Source organism: Lithobates pipiens, unplaced genomic scaffold, assembly GCF_037356315.1.
Source record: "Lithobates pipiens isolate NorthernLeopardFrog02 unplaced genomic scaffold, aLitPip1_a1.2 Scaffold_3, whole genome shotgun sequence".
Lineage (NCBI taxonomy): Eukaryota > Metazoa > Chordata > Amphibia > Anura > Ranidae > Lithobates > Lithobates pipiens.
The window spans coordinates 246,170,338-246,189,213 of NW_027507790.1; the positions used below are offsets into that span (position 1 = coordinate 246,170,338).

Here is an 18,876-nt window from a genome sequence, read left to right on the forward strand (position 1 = left end):
TTGGGCATCCCATTCCAAAACCAGGTGCGTAAAGTCAAACACATAGCCAATGAATTTCAATTGATAAACATTAACATACAAAGACATTTAAGATGATCGTGCACTCCTAACTTTGTGACAACAGTCTAGGGAAGGCCCTTTTCTGTTCGGGCAGGACTGTGCCTCTTTGCACAATGTCAAAATCAAATACACGGTATGATGAGTTTGGTGTGGAGGGTGGTCTGCTCAGAGACCCAACCTGAATACGTTTGCAGTGAATTGGAACACCTGTCAAAAAGCCAGGTCTTCTCATCCAACATTAGTATCTAAAAAAATGTCACAAATGTCCACAAATTTTGTGAAAATCCTTCCCAGAAGCAAGGAGGCTGTTAGAACTGCATAGCGGGCCAACTCCATATTGATTCCCATGGTTTTAGAATGAGATATCCAACAAGCTCATAAAGGTGTGATGGTCATTTGTCCAAAAACTTTTAGTCACAGAGTTTTAGTCAAATAATACCAACAGATTACAAGAAAGTTGCTTTCCTTCTACTGTACTGTAACACCAATGTGTATCTCTGTACCTCAGCACACCACTAAGGACTGAATTGTTTCGGTTAATAACAAATACAATAGAAAATGCTTTTGTAAATGGGCAAGTAAAGCATGCTTCCAGGTGCATACTACTTGCATATATGAGATCTATTTGAAGCACTTTTGAGATCATTTAGAGTACCTTGATGGGTGCATTTGACCTGCAGTGTACTTCCTTCTAACCTCTATTTGACCTTCTTCTAAGGTGCATCAAACTGTTTCAATCCTCTTTTGTGTTCTTTTTGACATTAAAGAAGTTCTGACAGAAACAAAATGTCAGGACCTGGATTACCTGCTGTGGCACTGAGCTTCCTAAAGCTGAAGGTTGTAGTTTCAGTGTCCGCCAGCGGGTGTCTCCCAGCAGCCAGCAGATCCCAGTATTCAGTTTCTACCTGATGCTGGTTACTGGGAGGGTATTTAGGTCCTCCCCCTGCAAGATACTGTTTACCTTTTATCCTGATCTTTCTCCTGCCCTGTACCCTACTGCCTTATACCTGCTCTCCCTTGTTCCTGATCCTAGTTATGGTTTCCCCTTCCCATCTGCTTCCAGCACCTCCAGTTTCCCCCTGCTTTTGTTTGTTTGTTAGTTGGATATTCTTTTTGTTACGTTGATTAGTTAGATATTCTTTCACTGGATTTTTGTTCACTTATATTTTTATGTTTCCTGTTTGCTGGTGTTTGGAAGGATTTTATTGCACTGTAAATAAATGTCACACAGTCTGGTCCCAGTTTCAGTCCCTTGTCTTGATCCCCATTATATACAATAATGTCAGCTAAAGAAAAGAAGCACCACCAAAAACTATTTTACAAATAAAAGTTATTTGGTTAATTTTATACTTACATTCTGGTTGCGTTGAAACTTTAACAGGCTGTGAGCTCTCTCCGGGTCCCCATTCATTGTAGGCGACAATTCGGAAAGAATAGGTTTCCTCGGGTTTTAGGTTCCCTACTGTTAGCTGCAAGGCAACTGGCTGCGTTGTGTTCAAGGCGCGTTCCCTACAGAGAGAGACAGCAGCACATCAGAAACAGCATATAACATAACCATAAACTTTTACATTTCTCCAAACTTTGTGAATTTGCAAACCATATTCAACTTACTGTTAGTTGAGGTTGGAAAAACCTATTATAAAACTTTCAGTAAAGGGTTAGACAAATGTTTTAGCTCCTAATCGAGCCTGGCTGTCTGAGTCAGCCACTGGCCTCTAACGTCTTGGATTATCTTAGCAAGTACAGCAGAAACTCTGTCTCTATCCAACTTGGAGTTTTAGGTGTGCTCCTCCTGTTACATTTACCATAATATAAAATTAATAGGGAAAGAGAGGAACTTTCACAATAGAAACAGCAGGTGGGCAGCCTTGGGAACTCATCGAAAAGATTGCACCAATAGTAAAATAGAGATAAAAGGAACTGTGAGATTATCCCTCTAGCATCTTCCAAAAATGTAACTATCCTTGTGGACCTGATAGTGGGCTCACAGAGACTCCAATCTTTTGTATGTATTAACTTTGAATTAGGCAAATTTCCCCCCCTTTGGTATCAACTGAACTACCTCCTTTTTCCACCCCCTCTACCCTTAAGACACCCTAACAACCCTGGCCTCCTCACCAATGTTTGTTATGGGGTACCACCCTCTACAACACTATTCAGGTATATGCCCTTTCTATAATGTCTGTCATACGTTATGAAGAAATTACTGTTATCATAATTACTTTTGCCTTCCTACCTTTCACCCGCCCTTGCCTTCACTTCACCCCTATATTCTTTCCTTGGTTTTCCCCTTACTCTCCTCCCTTCCCTGTTAACTCTTGTTACTCTTTAATGCATATTAATATGTTTAACATTGAGCTTGCAAACCTAAACCTAAAAGACCTAAAGACCTATTTGAACAAAAAAAAGAAAGCCTTTTGTTGAGATGGGCTTTACCCAAAAACAAAGCCCAATAAATGCGTTTAGAAAAGAGCAAAACCCACTATTACCATGAAATCTCCTTCAAAAAACAAAAAGCTCAGAACCTAGACCTGCTAAAAATCTTTATTCTATTGTTTAGTCTTTATTTATTCATTTATTTATTTTTAGAACCTTTCTGTCCTTCATTTAACAGAGCCTCAGCTTGCTATTATCATCTTGAGTGGTCTGCTTAGAAACCGAGATAGAGGTACATATATTTAGACCTTGTATTGTGAACAATATAATAGCTCAAGAGACATTTTTTTTTTAAATTCAGATGCTCAAGAGAGGACAAAAAATAAAAAATAATCAAAAGGAATAATGAATGAGGCCTGAACAGCTGTTATGCGATACAAAAGACAAGGGTTTGTGAAGACTAGAACACATGTCGACAACACATGACTTCCTTCCACCTTAGCTAGTGACTCCAAGTGATACAAGGTATTTTGTCACCTAACATTTGAAAGGCTCTCCATCTTGACTTGAGATACGAGATTCTGCTGTTCTCTTAACTAGTTTTGATCTTTGCCAGAAAATCTGACATGACATGATCCCACTAATACAAAAAGGTTTAAGAAGAAGCTGCGAGGTCTACAGGATGTTAACAGGCTTTGAATGTAGCTGAGCTGGAGCTACGGTTTTCTCATAGTGCCTAAATAATGCAAGAATATAGATAATTTACTTTAGGAAAAATCTCAGGCTTATCATTTTTTCATACTATTATTTCTGGCTACAAAATGCATTTCATTTTTTACGCATTTTCCCTCTAAGGTTTAATAATGTGAAATAACATTGTAAAATAAAAACAGATGATGATTTGATCCTGCGGGAAGCAATGCTGAAAGGATTCTGTATTTGGATATGTTCATTTTGAAAAAAAAAAAAAGATGTTAAAGTTGTGAGAAACCAATAAGTGCCTAGAAAATGAAAGCTAGGTTCTAATTGGTTGGTATGCTCAACGCTACTTTTTCTGTACAGCTGATTTTAAGCAGGTTTCTTGCAATGCAATTATTATGCATAGCCATATTTGTTTAGCTTTGGATAGAGTAGAGAAGGTTGAAACTCTTATTCAATTATTTTTCTTTTTTTGTCTATTCAGCACTGGGAAGATTTCCCAGTGGTAAATTTAGGCAAGGAACAACAGGAAATGAGAGGAAATCCCTAAAATGAGACTTCTCATAATATACAGATGTCAGAGGAATATTTGTCACCATTGGAAAACTCTCACTGTGGGGACAACTCAAAATGTTTGCATATTTGCTCCTTTCTCAATCCTACACCTTCGAAAACAAAACAAAAAAAGTATGGCTTTGGATATACAGTATATCAAATAAGGCTAGATTTAGGCATTTAGACATGCAGCTAATATTCCTGCACCTCTTAGCCCTTGTACACACGGTCGGACATTCTGACAACCAAATCCATTGGATTTTGTCCGACGGATTTTGTTCGACGGATTTTGTCCGAAACTGTTGCATACACGCGGTCGGGCAAAGTTGTCGGAAAATCAGATTGTACATAACGTGATGACGTTATTTCGTTACGACGGTACTACGTTCAGGCTAGTAGCCAATAGCTTTGGTCTAGGAATTTGATCTGAGCATGCGTGGTACTTTGTCCGTCGGAGTAGGCTACACATAATCGGAGTATGTCCGATCAGAGCATTTTGTCTAAAAAAATTTATGGTCAAGTTGGAAAACTTGGTCCGTCGGATACTCCGACGGAAACAGTCCGATGGAGACCACACACAGTCGGATTATCCGACAAAACGGTCCGATAGGACACATTCCGTCGGAATCTCCGAGCGTGTGTACAAGGGCTGAAAATTGATCCAAAGTGAATAATTTTTCAGAGGTATTAGACCGGTGTTAAGGAGACAATACGTAAATGCCGCACCCATGCACTGCCACCTCGTGCATTACATGTGATTGCAGGCCAGGAATTTCATAAAAAAATAAGTAAGAACAAAAAAAGAGAAAGCACAATTTGCACAATAGAGGGGGCATTCTATTAAGGGTGAAGATTTGCTTATAGAAGGCTTTTGAGGAGTGAGAAAACATGGCTTAGGATAGCGAATTATTTTTTGGTGCTCCCCGACTGCAAGTGTAACGGAGCCCTAAGAGGGATGTAGAGAGAAGTGTTGGAATGCATAGAAAGTGTGCATCAATATTAAGAAGCAATTCCTTACCATACTAGACAATGGAGTTGATGTACTAAAACTGGAGCATGCAAAATCGGGTGCAGCGGTGCAAGGAGGTCAATAAGCTTCCAACTTCAGCTTGTTCAATTAAACTTTGCCAAAAAAAATAAATATGGCAGCTGATTGATATCAATCCAGAGCTGCGCCAGATTTTGCACTCTCCAGTTTTAGTAAATCAGCCCCAATGTGTTTGTCGTTTCCCTGTGTCCCTATGGGGGGGGGGGATTCCCCACACATCCTGCTCTAAGTGACAAAGCAGTGGGGGGGGGGGGGGCGAATCCCAATGCAGGTCCAAGACATGGAAAACCCACCGTGATGGACTCCACACCTACACCAGTAGAGTTATTTTAAAAGAGTATGTCATGGCTACTTTTAAAAAAAAACTTTTTGTGAAGCATTTCTGCATTTCTTCCCTACAAGTACAGAAACATACCTGTTGATCTACCAGCAATGCACTCAGCTCCCAATTTTTTGTTGTGGGCTGAGGTCACACAGCATTTTTGTGGACTGAAAAGTGTCAGCCCTGCCCATTTATCTTTTACTAAGCTCCTGAATTCCTGGGAAGACTAATCAGGTTCCTTGAGATAACACAGGATGTGTGCACACCACAGCTCTGCCAAGTACTTTTTTTGTACTTTATAAACAGATATAGTATATATATATATATATATATATATATATATATATATATATATATATATATATATATATATATATAAAAATAAAATGCCTCTAATGGGATATTTAACCAAAATTTGACCAAAATGCAGCAAATAGGAGTTTTTTGTTCAGGTGTATGTACACTTTAAAAAAAATTTCAACGCAAGGTTTTCTTCATTATAATATAGGCATTAAAACAGTTGATGGTTTTTCAGTCATTTTTTTATGTGTTTTAAGTGAGACTTTTGTGAAACATTAAATTTGCTAGCGCCATCTCATTATATCTTTAACACTTCCTTTGATAACATGACACCAACACCTGCTGCAGCTGCCAATGCATTTCGACTTTACTTAAATATAGACATGTTTTTCTCTTGCATTTAACACCTGTTAGTAAGCTGAGAGACATTTTATAATACTTTTTATGCTGAAAATCTTCATTATTATTTTTTTATTTATTTAGCTATTTTAGGGCCTTTTTCATACTTTTACATTGCGTTAATGTATTTTAAATATGTGAGTCAGGCCTGGAGCAGTAGACAGAGGTATCTGTGCATGGCCTGCATGATTGGGTTTGGAATGGGAAGGGGTAGCAATAGCTAAAGCTGAATTTCAGGTATGGGTACGTTTACATACTTTCATTGGTACAGCTTGGACCATACCATACCTGGCCAATCCCATCTGGAAGGTGGAAATCATTGTACTAGACCAGGAGTCTCCAAACTATGGCCCTCCAGTTGTTCAGGAACTACAATTCCCATCATGCCTTGTCATGTCTGTGAATGTCAGGGTTTTTTCAATGCCTCATGGGATGTGTAGTTCCGCAACAGCTGGAGGGCCGTAGTTTGGATACCCCTGTACTAGACAAAGCTAATCCAGTGATCTCCACTAGCCTCTGGGTCTCGTGCCCAGCAGCTGCCCTGCTCCTTAGTGTCCACAGGGGGTCACTGGCTTGGCACGCATGCCATTCAGAGAAAACAATGACTTTTCTTAACAAGTGCTAAGTGTTTACTGATTGGATGAGGTGGAGGTTGTGATGCCACTACCCACCATGGCCTAACCGGTTCCTGCGTAATTAGGGGTGGGGCCACTCAGAATGTACAGGCAGCAGAGTAGCTAAGTGATTAGCACTTTCATCTAGCAGCACATGGGCTGTCGGCTTGAATCCCAACCATGGCACTCCCTGCCTGGTGTTTGCATGTTCCCCCTGTGCTTGTGTGGTTTTCCTCCCACTCTCCAAAAACATGCTGGTAGGTTAATTGGCTCCTGTCTAAATTGGCCCTAGTATGTGTATATATGAATGTGAGATAGGATCTTAGATTGTAAACTCTGTGAGGGCAGGGACTAATTTGAATGTGCACTACAAATGTAAAGCTGTATAAATAAGTGAGCATGATATTCTGATCTGGACAATACCAGCCAGAAAGTGGTCTGGTCCAGATAATGCCTACTGCATCCTGAGATCACAGTTGGCAAGCATGCGCAATAACTCAAAATGAGTATTAACTTATTGGCTATAGTGGTAAACTTGCACATAATTAGGGGTGAGGCCACCCATAAAGTGGGCATGACCTGGTTAGGACCACCCATAAAGTGGACATAATCTGGATGGGACCACCATGAAAGAAAGCATGATCTGTGTAGGACTGCCCAGAAGGTGGGTGTGTTAAGTGTGGTCCATGGACAAGGGTGCCAGTGTCCCTGGGAAGGAGAGGACTAGGTTGTTAACTATAGCGATATAAGATTTTCTAGTGACAGACTCATAGGCACCACATCCCTTAGGAGAAATTCAAAACATATGTAAAGAGAAAGAGATGAGATTTTGAAGGTGCCAACACAAATTGTTGTAAAAATATTCACATTTTATTATACACATTTAAAAATAGCAAATTCATATAAAAGCATCATAGAGAATCCACATGGCTATAATACAGATGCAGTAGCTTCAGCTCAACATGTTTCACCAATCATTGGCTTCTTCAGGAGACTTTAGAAATACTGCATACATAATAACTAAAATTGGAAAACAATCCATCAGTCAGAGAAGCAATTACGCTCTTATAGAGCCTCCCAAATGATTCTATAGGCATTTGTACATATATGATTTACATGTCTTAATTTAGTAACAATGTATTTGTAAAATATGTATACTGTATATGTCCAGATTTAGCGTAATTGCTTCCCTGACTGATGTATTTTGTTCCAATTTTTGGGATTGTGTATGCAGTATTTCTAAAGTCTCCTGAAGAAGCCAATGATTGGCGAAACATGTTGAGCTAAAGCTACTGCATCTGTACTGTTCGCCGCATGGATTCTCTATAATGGTTTTATATGCATTTGCTATTTTTAAACGTTTATAATAAAATTTGAATATTCTTATAACGATTTGCTGCGTAAACTGCCGCCACTATATAAATCCTGTATAATAATATAATAATAATTTGTGTTGGCACCTTCAAAATCCCGTCTCTTTCTCGCCAAATATGTTATGTTGTCAACTATGTCTTTGGAGACATTTTCTCTCCATTTCTGTTGTATATAAAGAACAGAAAGGAAATGGAAATCTACTTAATAGGACAAAGAAAGTAATCAAAAGTTCTGTAACGTAAGGGACAGTGGCGTAACTAGAACCTTCAGGGCCCCGATGCAAGAAACCATGAAGGGCCCCCCTGAACCCCAGCCAGGGCCCTTCCTCCGAGTCCGGCGGTGGAACTCCAGTGCGTGGTCACAGCTATGACCTTTGTGAGCCCCGTAGTTCCACCACTGGTATCAGTAGTTTTTTTTTATTATTTTCTTTTTAATTGGGGGACTGTCCCTGTCTGGCTGGGGAGAACAGACATCAGACTGAGTGGCAATGCATGGAGCAGGAGAGGGGTACTCTGAGGAGCCGGCTGAGGACACAGGTCATGCAGGGAATGCACAACTAAAGAACAGCCAGTGCGATAGTTGAGCATGGAGCTCTGCTAGTTACCCTCCACCTCTAGCCACCCGTGTGCATGGTGCACTGGTACCCCTAGCTGCCTATGCTGCTGCCGGCCATATGTAGAGGGGGCTGCATGGGCCCTCTGCATCACAGGGCCCGGTTGCGGTCGCAACTGCTGCACCCCCTATAGTTACGCCCCTGGTAAGGGATAAGGAAAGTCCTCAGCTCTGTGTAAGCTCCAAATAGAGAATGTGCCCACCTTTCCTTTGTGAGAGGGCTTGGGGGTGGAAGTGAACTTGTCCTACCTGGATGGGCAAAGCACAAGTGCACTTTAATCCCGAGTTTTGTATATTGCAAGGAGTTTTCCTTTAAATCCCCATAAGGAATGCACAATGCACAATATCAGCGGGTGACCTGCAGCTACAGGCCATCATTTACTCACTTGCAGAGTGTAATTCAATGGAAGTGAAGGAATAGGTGATCTCGATGTAGAGGCCGCCTCTGTTCAGACACGTTTGGGCAGTGATTTGAAAGGCTTCAAAAGCAGAATCTTCATTATAACGTTTACAAAGTGACTGTAGATCATCCTCCAAATGTGCACAATGTAATTAGGCTGCTCCTGTACAGCTAAAAATGATCTCACGTTATGTCAAATGCCTAATTAGCGACTTTAAGGAGACGGAAACAAGCCGACCATTTTCCTGTGATTCCGAAGGATAAATTCTATTAGGGGAGTGTGTTTTTTTTTTTTTTTTTTGAACTACAAGAAACAAGTAATATCAGTCGTATTGCTACAACTATAATAGAAATACTCCAACAATAGGAGGCAGGCACAAGCTTGGCCGATAGTACAGCGCCTTGAAAAAGTATTCATACCCCTTGAATTTTTCCACATTTTGTCATGTTACAATCAAAAACGTAAATGTATTTTATTGGGATTTTATGTGATAGACCAACACAAAGTAGTACATAATTGTGAAGTGGAAAGAAAATGATAAATGGTTTTCCAAATGTTTTACGAATAAATATGTGAAAAGTGTGGGGGGCATTTGTATTCAGCCCCCCGGAGTCAATACTTTGTAGAACCTCCTTTCACTGCAATTACAGCTGCAAGTCTTTTTGGGGATGTCTCTACCAGCTTTGTACACCTAGAGAGTGACATTTTTGCCCATTCTTCTTTGTAAAATAGCTCAAGTTCTGTCAGATTGGATGGAGAGCGTCTGTGAACATCAATTTTCAAGTCTTGTCACAGATTCTCATTTGGATTTAGGTCTGTACTTTGACTGGGCCATTCTAACACATCATGAATATACTTTGATCTAAACCATTCCATTGTAGGTCTGGCTGTATGTTTAGGGTCGTTGTCCTGCTTGAAAGTGAACCTCCACCCCAGTCTCAAGTCTTTTGCAATGCCCTGTACACATGACCGGTTTCCCGTCGGAATAAACTCTGAAGGTTTTTTCAGACTGAGTTCCACTGAAACTCTCTTGCGTACACACGATCACACCAAATCAAGAATGGGGTGACGTACAACACGTACGACGGGACTAGAAAAAGGAAGTTCAATAGCCAGTAGCCAATAGCCTCCGTCTCATACTTGCTTCAGAGCATGCGTCGTTTTTGGTCCATCGAAACAGCATACAGACGAGTGTTTTTGCCAACAGGAATTGGTTCCGTCGGAAATATTTGAAACATGTTCTATTTCTAGGTCCATCAGAATTTTCGAAGAAAAAAAAAGTCAGATGAGGCCCACACATGATCGGACTATACGATGAAAAGATTCCATCTGACTTTTTCTGTCAGACATTCCGCTCGTGTGTACGCGGCATTACAGGTTTTCTTCTAAGCCCTTGTACACACGGTCGGACATTCCGACAACAAAATCCGTCGGATTTTGTCCGATGGATTTTGTCCGAAACTGGTGTTGCATACACACGGTCGGACAAAGTTGTCGGACAGTTGTTGTGAAAATCCGATCGTTCAGAACGTGATGACGTTATTTCGTTACGACGGGACTACGTTCAGGCTAGTAGCCAATAGCTTTGGTCTAGGAATTTGATCTGAGCATGCGTGGCACTTTGTCCGATTGTAATTCTCTACAAACGATTTGTTGTCAGAAAATTGTATAGCCCAGCTCTAAAACTTTGTCGGTTGGATATTCCGACGGAAACAGTCCAATGGAGCCCACACACGGTCGGATTATCTGACAACGCGGTCCGATCGGACATTTTCCGTCGGAATGTCTGACCGTGTGTACAAGGGCTAAGATTGCCCTGTATTTGGATCCATCATCTTCCCATCAACTCTGACCAGCTTCCCTGTTCCTACTGAAGAAAAGCATTCCCACACCATGATGCTGCCACCACCATGTTTCACGGTGGGGATGGTGTGTTCAGGGTGATGTGGAGTGTTAGTTTTCCACCAAAACCATTTATCATTTTCCTTATACTTCACAATTATGTGTCACTTTGTGTTGGTCTCTCACATACAATCCCAATAAAATACATTTATGTTTTTGGTTGTAACATGACAAAAAGTGGAAAATTTCAAGGGGTATGAATACTTTTTCAAGGCACTGTAGGTCAATCCAAATATTCAATCATAAATGAATTGTACGGACATGAAAGATTTATATTATATATTATATTTATGTTGGGTACACTTTACATATTTTTATATATGTATATTTAATTGGGTGTGGAAGAATTAGAAAACCCCAGTTAGGAATTGATTTGCCCTCTCCATCTGTTTGGGTTGCCGTTGCTAATGAAACTTAAAATAGTTGTAACCCTCAGACATGAAATATGGACAAAGCATATCCCTCTATAGTGTGTACTTGCCTCAGTTAAGAACACTAAGTGCCATTTCTGTCTGATGTTTCAATCCTCTGCTATCAGCATGAGTCCCCTCTGACGAGTTTTCCTGACCCCAAGAGAAAAAAGGTGACAGGGGAGGGATCTCCAGCAAATTGACAGCATCGGCTCTATTCCTGTTTGCTGTGTGAAAGGAGATGCATCCCTTCCCTCCAATCAGCTCTCAGAGATCTCCTTACTGAGCTCTGCAGTGTGTCATTTCAGCTCCCCGTCTACTTTTTTTCTGAACTCTCAGAAAAGCTTTATAAATGCTGGACTTTAAAAGGATGTAGAGAACAGAAGACAGCAGATAAACAGGTACAATTTAGAGGAGGATTTGTTTATTCTCTGTGTATCACCTGAGGATAGTCGTTTCACTGGGTTTACAACTTCTTTAAAGTGGTTCAAAACCTAAACCATTTTTTACCTTTACTTCAGTGGCGGATGGTGGTAATTTGTTTGTGGGGGCGGCAAACAGTGATGTCATAAGCCTAGGCTTTTTATCAGACAGGAAACAGGAAGTGGGCTGTGTAAGGTATTTACTGGCAGAAGAAAAAATGTTTTACTATCCAATGATAAAACAACAAGGGCAGAAGATTAATAAGATGGAACGATGAAAAAATGACTGAAGTTCCACTTTAAGTATATTTCTTACAACAACAAAAAAAAAGTAAATTTACTTTGACAATTCCACAGCATGGGCACTAGAAATCTGACCAAATAAAAAAAGCACTTACAATTATAATTGTCCTGAACCTTCCCATTTACTCTTCACAGGTGTCTACAGGAGAACAATTTGCATTGAGGAAGTGAAGTAACTGACACCGTAATTGTCAGGCTCTGTGGCCAAAAGAATGTGTATATTGCCAGAATAGTTAAATGAGCCAATTCATTATCAGCATTGTCTGAGCAGGAAAAACATCCATGGAGGAGAGAAAGACCTGTCCATAATTCAATAGGTACTTGTCACACCATGGGGCATTTAACCACTTCAATACCGGGCACTTTCACCCCCTTCCTGCCCAGGCCAATTGTCGGCTTTCAGCGATGTCGCACTTTGAATGACAATTGCGCAGTCATGCAACACTGTACCCATATGACATTTTTCTCATTTTTTTAGACAGAGCTTTCGTTTGGTGGTATTTAATCACCACTGGGTTTTTTATTTTTTGCTAAACAAATGAAAAATGAAACATTTTGAAAAAAGTAAAGTTTTTCTTCATTTCTGTTATAACATTTTTAAAATATGTAATTTTTCTTCTTCAATGATGTGCACAGATGAGGCTGCTCTGATGGGCACTAATGAGGTTGCACTGCTAGGCACTGATGAGGCTGCACTGATGAGGAGGCACTGATGAGGCTGCACTGATGAGGATGCACTGATGAGGGTGCACTGAGGAGGGTGCACTGATGAGGTGGCACTGATGAGGTGGCACTGATGAGGGTGCACTGAATAGGCGGCACTGATGAGGATGCACTGATGAGGCGGCAATGATGAGGGTGCACTGATAAGGAGGCACTGATGAGGCGGCACTGGTGAGGCGACACTGATAAGGGGGCAATTATGAGGAGGCACTGATGAGGGTGCACTGATGAGGCGGCACTGATGAGGAGGCACTGATGAGGGTGCACTGATGAGGACGCACTGATGAAGGTGCACTGATGAGGCGGCACTGATAAGGGGGAAATGATGAGGAGGCACTGATGAGGGTGCACTGATGAGGGTGCACTGATGAGGAGACACTGATGAAGCTGCACTAATGAGGCTGCACTAAGGAGAAAAGTTGGTGCTTTACATCAACCTTGGTGGAGATCCACCTGTCTATTACACACAGTGGTATATAAGGAGAAAAGGGGCAAAAAACGTTTTGAAAGATATATGACTAAACACAGTCCATAGAGTCTATGATAGAGCACTTGAAGGCAACCCAGTGGAGATTAGAAGCAGAACTCTCTGGAGGCTGAGGGAGAAAGCACAGGTGATGAGGCTTCACTGATGAGGAGGCACTGATGTGGGTGCACTGATGAGGAGGCACTGATGAAGAGGCACTGATGAGGGTGCACTGATGAGGAGGCACTGATGAGGAGGCACTGATGAGGGTGCACTGATGAGGAGGCACTGGTGAGGAGACACCGACGAGAGTGCACTGATGAGGAGGCACTGATGATGCTGCACTGATGAGGAGGCACTAATGAGGGTGCACTGATGGGCACTGAGGAGGTTGCACTGATGAGGTGGCAATGATGGGCACTGATGGGCGACACTTATTGACATCACTGTTGAGCACTGATAGGTGGCACTGATGGATACTGATAAGCTATGCTGATGGGCTCTTTATCGTAATCTGTGTCCAAAGGACACAGCGGTCACAGAGATCGCCCACTGCATGCCCCAGGAGACACGCAGGGGCCAGGGTCCTTGGAGGACATCCATGGACACCCTCCCAGAAATAGAAAGCCATGCTGTAGCTGTCTTTCGGCTATAGCGCAGCACTAAAGTGGTGAAAATGTACAGTATGTAAACCTTAAACAGGATCTTCTCTGATGTGCCCCCTTTTGCCTTGTTTAATTCACCATTGAAATAGTTTTCTTATATTTGTTTGATAAGTGCAAGAATAAGAAGTTATTAGTTCAGAAATGTATGTTCTAGAGATCTGAGAATGGGAGTGGTTGAGAAGGTTAGCAACTGGGCAGGGCTGATACCACAAATACACATTCGTTTTTTTTTTTTTCTGTCTGTGCCCCCCATTAGGGAGATTCACCCTCTCTCTTTATCTTGTTTACCATTATCACTGAATGTAAAAGTAAAGAAAATCCCACATTTTGGGGTTGTCCCCAGAAAAGTAATAGCGTCCAATGGGGACACTAGTTCTGGTGATCTGGGTGGCCCCAAGGGATTTCCCTAATTTGCAGGGATTTCATCTCACTTCCTATTTTAGCTATGGGACAGGAGGTGACGGGAACTCTCCCCAGTGAGACACAGATGGCGAAAAACGCTATCCAAAATGATAAAAAAGAAAAGATTTGCCCACAGTTTGACTATAAAATATAACTAAAGGCAAAACTTTTTGTTGTTGTTTTATATGGAGTAGAGAGGGCTTATGCCGTGTACACACGGCTGGACTTTTCAACAGCAAAGGTCCGACGGAACTAATCCGTCGCATAATTTGATCATGTGTGGGCTTCATCTGACCTTTGCTGTCGAAAAATCAGACGGATTTTAGATTTAGAACATGTTTCAAATCTTTCCAATGGACTCGAGTCCGGTCGAAAAATCCGTTCTTCTGTATGCTAGTTCAACAGGCGAAAACCGACGCTAGGGCAGTTATTGGCTACTAGCTATGAACTTCCTTACTCTAGTCCGGTCGTACGTCATCACGTTCTAATCCGTTGGACTTTGATGTGATTGTGTGTGGCCAAGTCTCTTCATTCGGAAAGTCCGTCGGAAGTCCGCCGAAAGTCCGTTGGGAAGACCATCGGACCCAATCTTCCGGAAAGTCTGGTCGTGTGTGCACGGCATTAGAACACTTGCCAGGTTTTTATTGCTCATGTGACATTGTGATCCTCGGACATTGCCCGGGACACAGCACCATCAGGACTGAGAACAAAGATGTAAACTTGGGACAGATGCCTTCTATGCCTAAACTTGTTCACATTGGCACGTTTAGGGCAAGTTGGGGGTGTGGTGCAATAAGAAAAGTCCTGCTTGCTGAATCTTTTGTGCAATTTCCAGCAAACCTTGCATTGCAACAAGATCACTTGTGATGCATGTAACAACGCGTAACAACGCACAACGCGGCAACAACACAACACACAAAAAATAACCATGTGAATAGAGCCGTGAAGTGTTTTGTGTTATGCTAAATTTATACAAACATTTAACATGGAAAGAATGTTTAATGTTTAATCCTTCTAATGTGAATTGTAGTTTCAGACAAAATCCAAGTGCCGAGCACTCACAAATGAACGTGCAGAAATAACAGCTACTCTTTAGCATCCGCGCATATTTTCCCAGATTAATTTAGTGTTAGACATTAAAGGGTTGACCTGTAATTTTTCAAACTGACATCGGTTTAAGCCGTGCAAACCAAAATAATGCATGCACCCAATAATACATTGTAGCATTACCATATTTCTCATTGTCTGCACAATGAATAATTAATATTTTTGGCCTGCTTAACTGCTTATGTCAAGTAAAGTCCTATTAACTGATTATAGAAATGGTTTAACGTGCAGCGTATAAAAATGCCAGACTTGGCTTCATTTTCAAAACTAAATAGGTACTTCTTGACACTTATTTAGTAGGGGATATAATGAAATAGAGGGTGTTGAAGGTGAGGAGAGTTTATAAGAAGAAAAAATAATACTGTAGTCCTTCTTTTTTGCATTCCTCTTTTTCTCATCCATTCCTGTTCTCCCCTCTTCCCCTCGTATCCTCCTCTTCTCGCTTCCTCTACTCTCCACTCCCGCCCCTTCCTCCCTGGCCCCTCTTCCCTTCATTTCTGTCCTCTGCTCCCCTCCCCTACTCTCCATTCCCGCCCCTTCCTCCCTGGCCCCTAACCCCTTTATTTCTGTCCTCTGCTCCCTTCCCCTACTCTCCACTCCCATCCCTTCCTCCCTGGCCCTCTTCCCTTCATTTCTGTCCTCTGCTCCCTTCCCCTACTCTCCACTCCCGTCCCTTCCTCCCTGGCCCCTCTTCCCTTCATTTCTGTCCTCTGCTCCCCTCCCCTACTCTCCTCTTCCCATCCCTTCCTCCCTGGCCCCTCTTCCCTTCATTTCTGTCCTCTGTTCCCCTCCCCTACTCTCCTCTTCCCATCCCTTCCTCCCTGGTCCCTCTTCCCTTCATTTCTGTCCTCTGCTCCCTTCCTCTACTCTCCACTCCCCACTCCCATCCCCTCCTCCCTGGCCCCTCTTCCCTTCATTTCTGTCCTCTGCTCCCTTTCTCTACTCTTCACTCCCGCCCCTTCCTCCCTGGACCCTCTTCCCTTCATTTCTGTCCTCTGCTCCCCTCCCCTACTCTCCTCTTCCCATCCCTTCCTCCCTGGTCCCTCTTCCCTTCATTTCTGTCCTCTGCTCCCTTCCTCTACTCTCCACTCCCCACTCCCATCCTCTCCTCCCTGGCCCCTCTTCCCTTCATTTCTGTCCTCTGCTCCCTTCCCCTACTCTCCACTCCCGCCCCTTCCTCCCTGGCCCCTCTTCCATTCATTTCTGTCCTCTGCTCCCCTCCCCTACTCTCCACTCCCGCCCCTTCCTCCCTGGCCCCTCTTCCCTTCATTTCTGTCCTCTGCTCCCTTCCTCTACTCTCCACTCCCGCCCCTTCCTCTCTGGCCCCTTTCCCCTTCATTTCGGTCCTCTGCTCCGCTCCCCTACTCTCCACTCCTGTCCTTTCCTCGCTGGCCCCTCTACCCTTTCATTTGTGTCCTCTGCTCCCCTCCTCTACCCTCCACTCCCATCCCTTGCTCCCTGGCCCCTATCCCCTTCATTTCAGTCCTCTGCTCCTCTCCCCTACTCTCCACTCCCATCCCTTCCTCCTTGGCCCCTCTCCCCTTCATTTCAGTCATCTGCTCCACTCCCCTACTCTCCACTCCTGTCCCTTCCTCTCTGGCCCCTCTCCCCTTTCATTTGTGTCCTCTGCTCCCCTCCGCTACTCTCCACTCCCGCCCCTTCCTCCCTGGCCCCTCTTCCCTTCATTTCTGTCCTCTGCTCCCTTCCTCTACTCTCCACTCCCGCCCCTTCCTCTCTGGCCCCTCTCCCCTTCATTTCGGTCCTCTGTTCCACTCCCCTACTCTCCAATCCTGTCCCTTCCTCGCTGGCCCCTCTTCCCTTTCATTTGTGTCCTCTGCTCCCTTCCTCTACTCTCCACTCCCGTCCCTTCCTCCCTGGCCCCTCTCCCCTTCATTTCGGTCCTCTGCTCCTCTCCCCTACTCTCCACTCCCATCCCTTCCTCACTGTCCCCTCTCCCCTTCATTTCGGTCCTCTGCTCCCCTGCCCTACTCTCCACTCCTGTCCCCTCCTCTCTGGCCCCTCTCCCCTTTCATTTGTGTCCTTTGCTCCCCTTCTTTACTCTCCACTCTCGTCCCTTCCTCCCTGGCCCCTCTCCCTTTCATTTTTGTCCTCTGCTCCCCTCACCTTCTCTCCACTCCTGCCCCTTCCTCCCTGCCCCCTCTCCCCTTCATTTCTGTCCTCTGCTCCCCTCCCCTATGCTGCACACCTGTCCCTTCTTCCCTGGCCCCTCTTCCCTTCATTTCTGTCCTCTATTCCCCTCCCCTACTCTGCACTCCTGCCCCTTCCACCACTGCTCCTCTCCCCTTCATTTCTGTCCTCTGCTCCCTTCCCCTAATCTCTACTTGTGTCCCTTCCATTCACGCGTGCCCTCTCCTCCCATGCCCTTCCTTCCACTCCTCTCCTATATTTTTCCCTCTTGCCCTCTCTTCAGTTCCTGTTCTCTCTGCCCTTGACCACCCCTCCTATTTTTTCCACTCCTCCCTTCCCCACCTGTCCTTTCCTCCTATTCACTCCCCTCCACTCATGTTGCCACCTCGCTTGCCCTCATCTCTCCTTCATTCCTGTCCTCTCCTCCCTTGCTCTTCACTCCTTTCCCTCTCCTCCTCTGCCCCTTACTCATGTTTTCTCTCCACACCTTCCCCTTAACCATAATTCTCGTAATTTCCCCTCTTGTATTTCTTGTCCTCCCCTTGAAGCATCTTTAGCTGTTCTTATGTATTCTTTTCCTCACCTTCACCATCATGCCCCCCCCCCATTTCTTTCCTCTCCAAGCCCCCCTATCTCTTCCTCTCCCTTTCTTTCCTTTTCTGTTTTCATCACTTCTCTTCTTCTCCCCTAAAATCCCCTCCTGTGTTTTTTGCCTCCTTTACACTTTTCCTCACCTCTCCCCTCCTCTCCTGTGCTCTCCTCTCCTTGACGCCAACCTACCCCTACTTTCCTTCTCTATTCTCATTACCTCCAATCCCCCAATTTTATTCTCTCTTCCTTCTCTGCTTTCCTCCTCTCATGACCTACTCTCTCTTATCTGCCTCACTCTAAATGTTCTTTCCTCCCCTTCCATCATCTCCTAACTCCTCTCCCCCTCTCTCGCAACCTCCACTCTAATTTTTCCTTTCCCATCCTTTACTTCAAAACAGCTTGGCGACATGGCAGGGAAAGCAGGCCCAGGGAGAACATTGTCCCCCAAAAACACTATCTGCACGGAGTGTGTATAATCTCAGTGGACTTGCTCCTATTTCCTCCCACAATTCAAAAACATACTGGTAGGTTAAGCAACTCCCACCCAAAATGGCCTTCATGTGTGCATGACAGTGTGGTAGGCAATGCCAAGACAAGGACCTTTAGCATCTAAGGTGAAAGCCCAAAGTAGACCACCCAAGAAAAAAGGCCAAAGTAGATCCCCCAAACCCTGTGAGCTCTGAACTAATTTAGCAACATAGATTACAGGTTACATAGTTACATAGTAGGTGAGGTAGAAAAAAGACAATTCCATAAAGCCCAACCTATGTGTGTGATTATATAGTATATGTCAGTATTACATTGTATATCCCCGTATTCAGGTGCTTATCTAATAGTTTCTTGAAACTATCAGTGCTTCCCCCCTGAGACCACCACCTGTGGAAGGGAATTCCACATCCTTGCCCCTCTTACAGTAAAGAACCCTCTACGTAGTTTAAGTTTAAACCTCTTTTCTTCAAATTTTAATGAGTGGCCAC

General features: G+C 43.5%; 1 protein-coding gene across 1 annotated transcript in view; it reads right to left on the bottom strand.

Annotated features, from left to right (window-relative positions):
- DCC (DCC netrin 1 receptor) overlaps positions 1–18,876 on the bottom strand; it is a 987,065-nt gene that overhangs the window by 244,029 nt on the left and 724,160 nt on the right. The window contains exon 9 of the mRNA XM_077462998.1: positions 1,415–1,569. Coding sequence (XP_077319124.1) covers positions 1,415–1,569 — 155 coding nt within the window. The remainder of the gene's footprint in view (positions 1–1,414; positions 1,570–18,876) is intronic.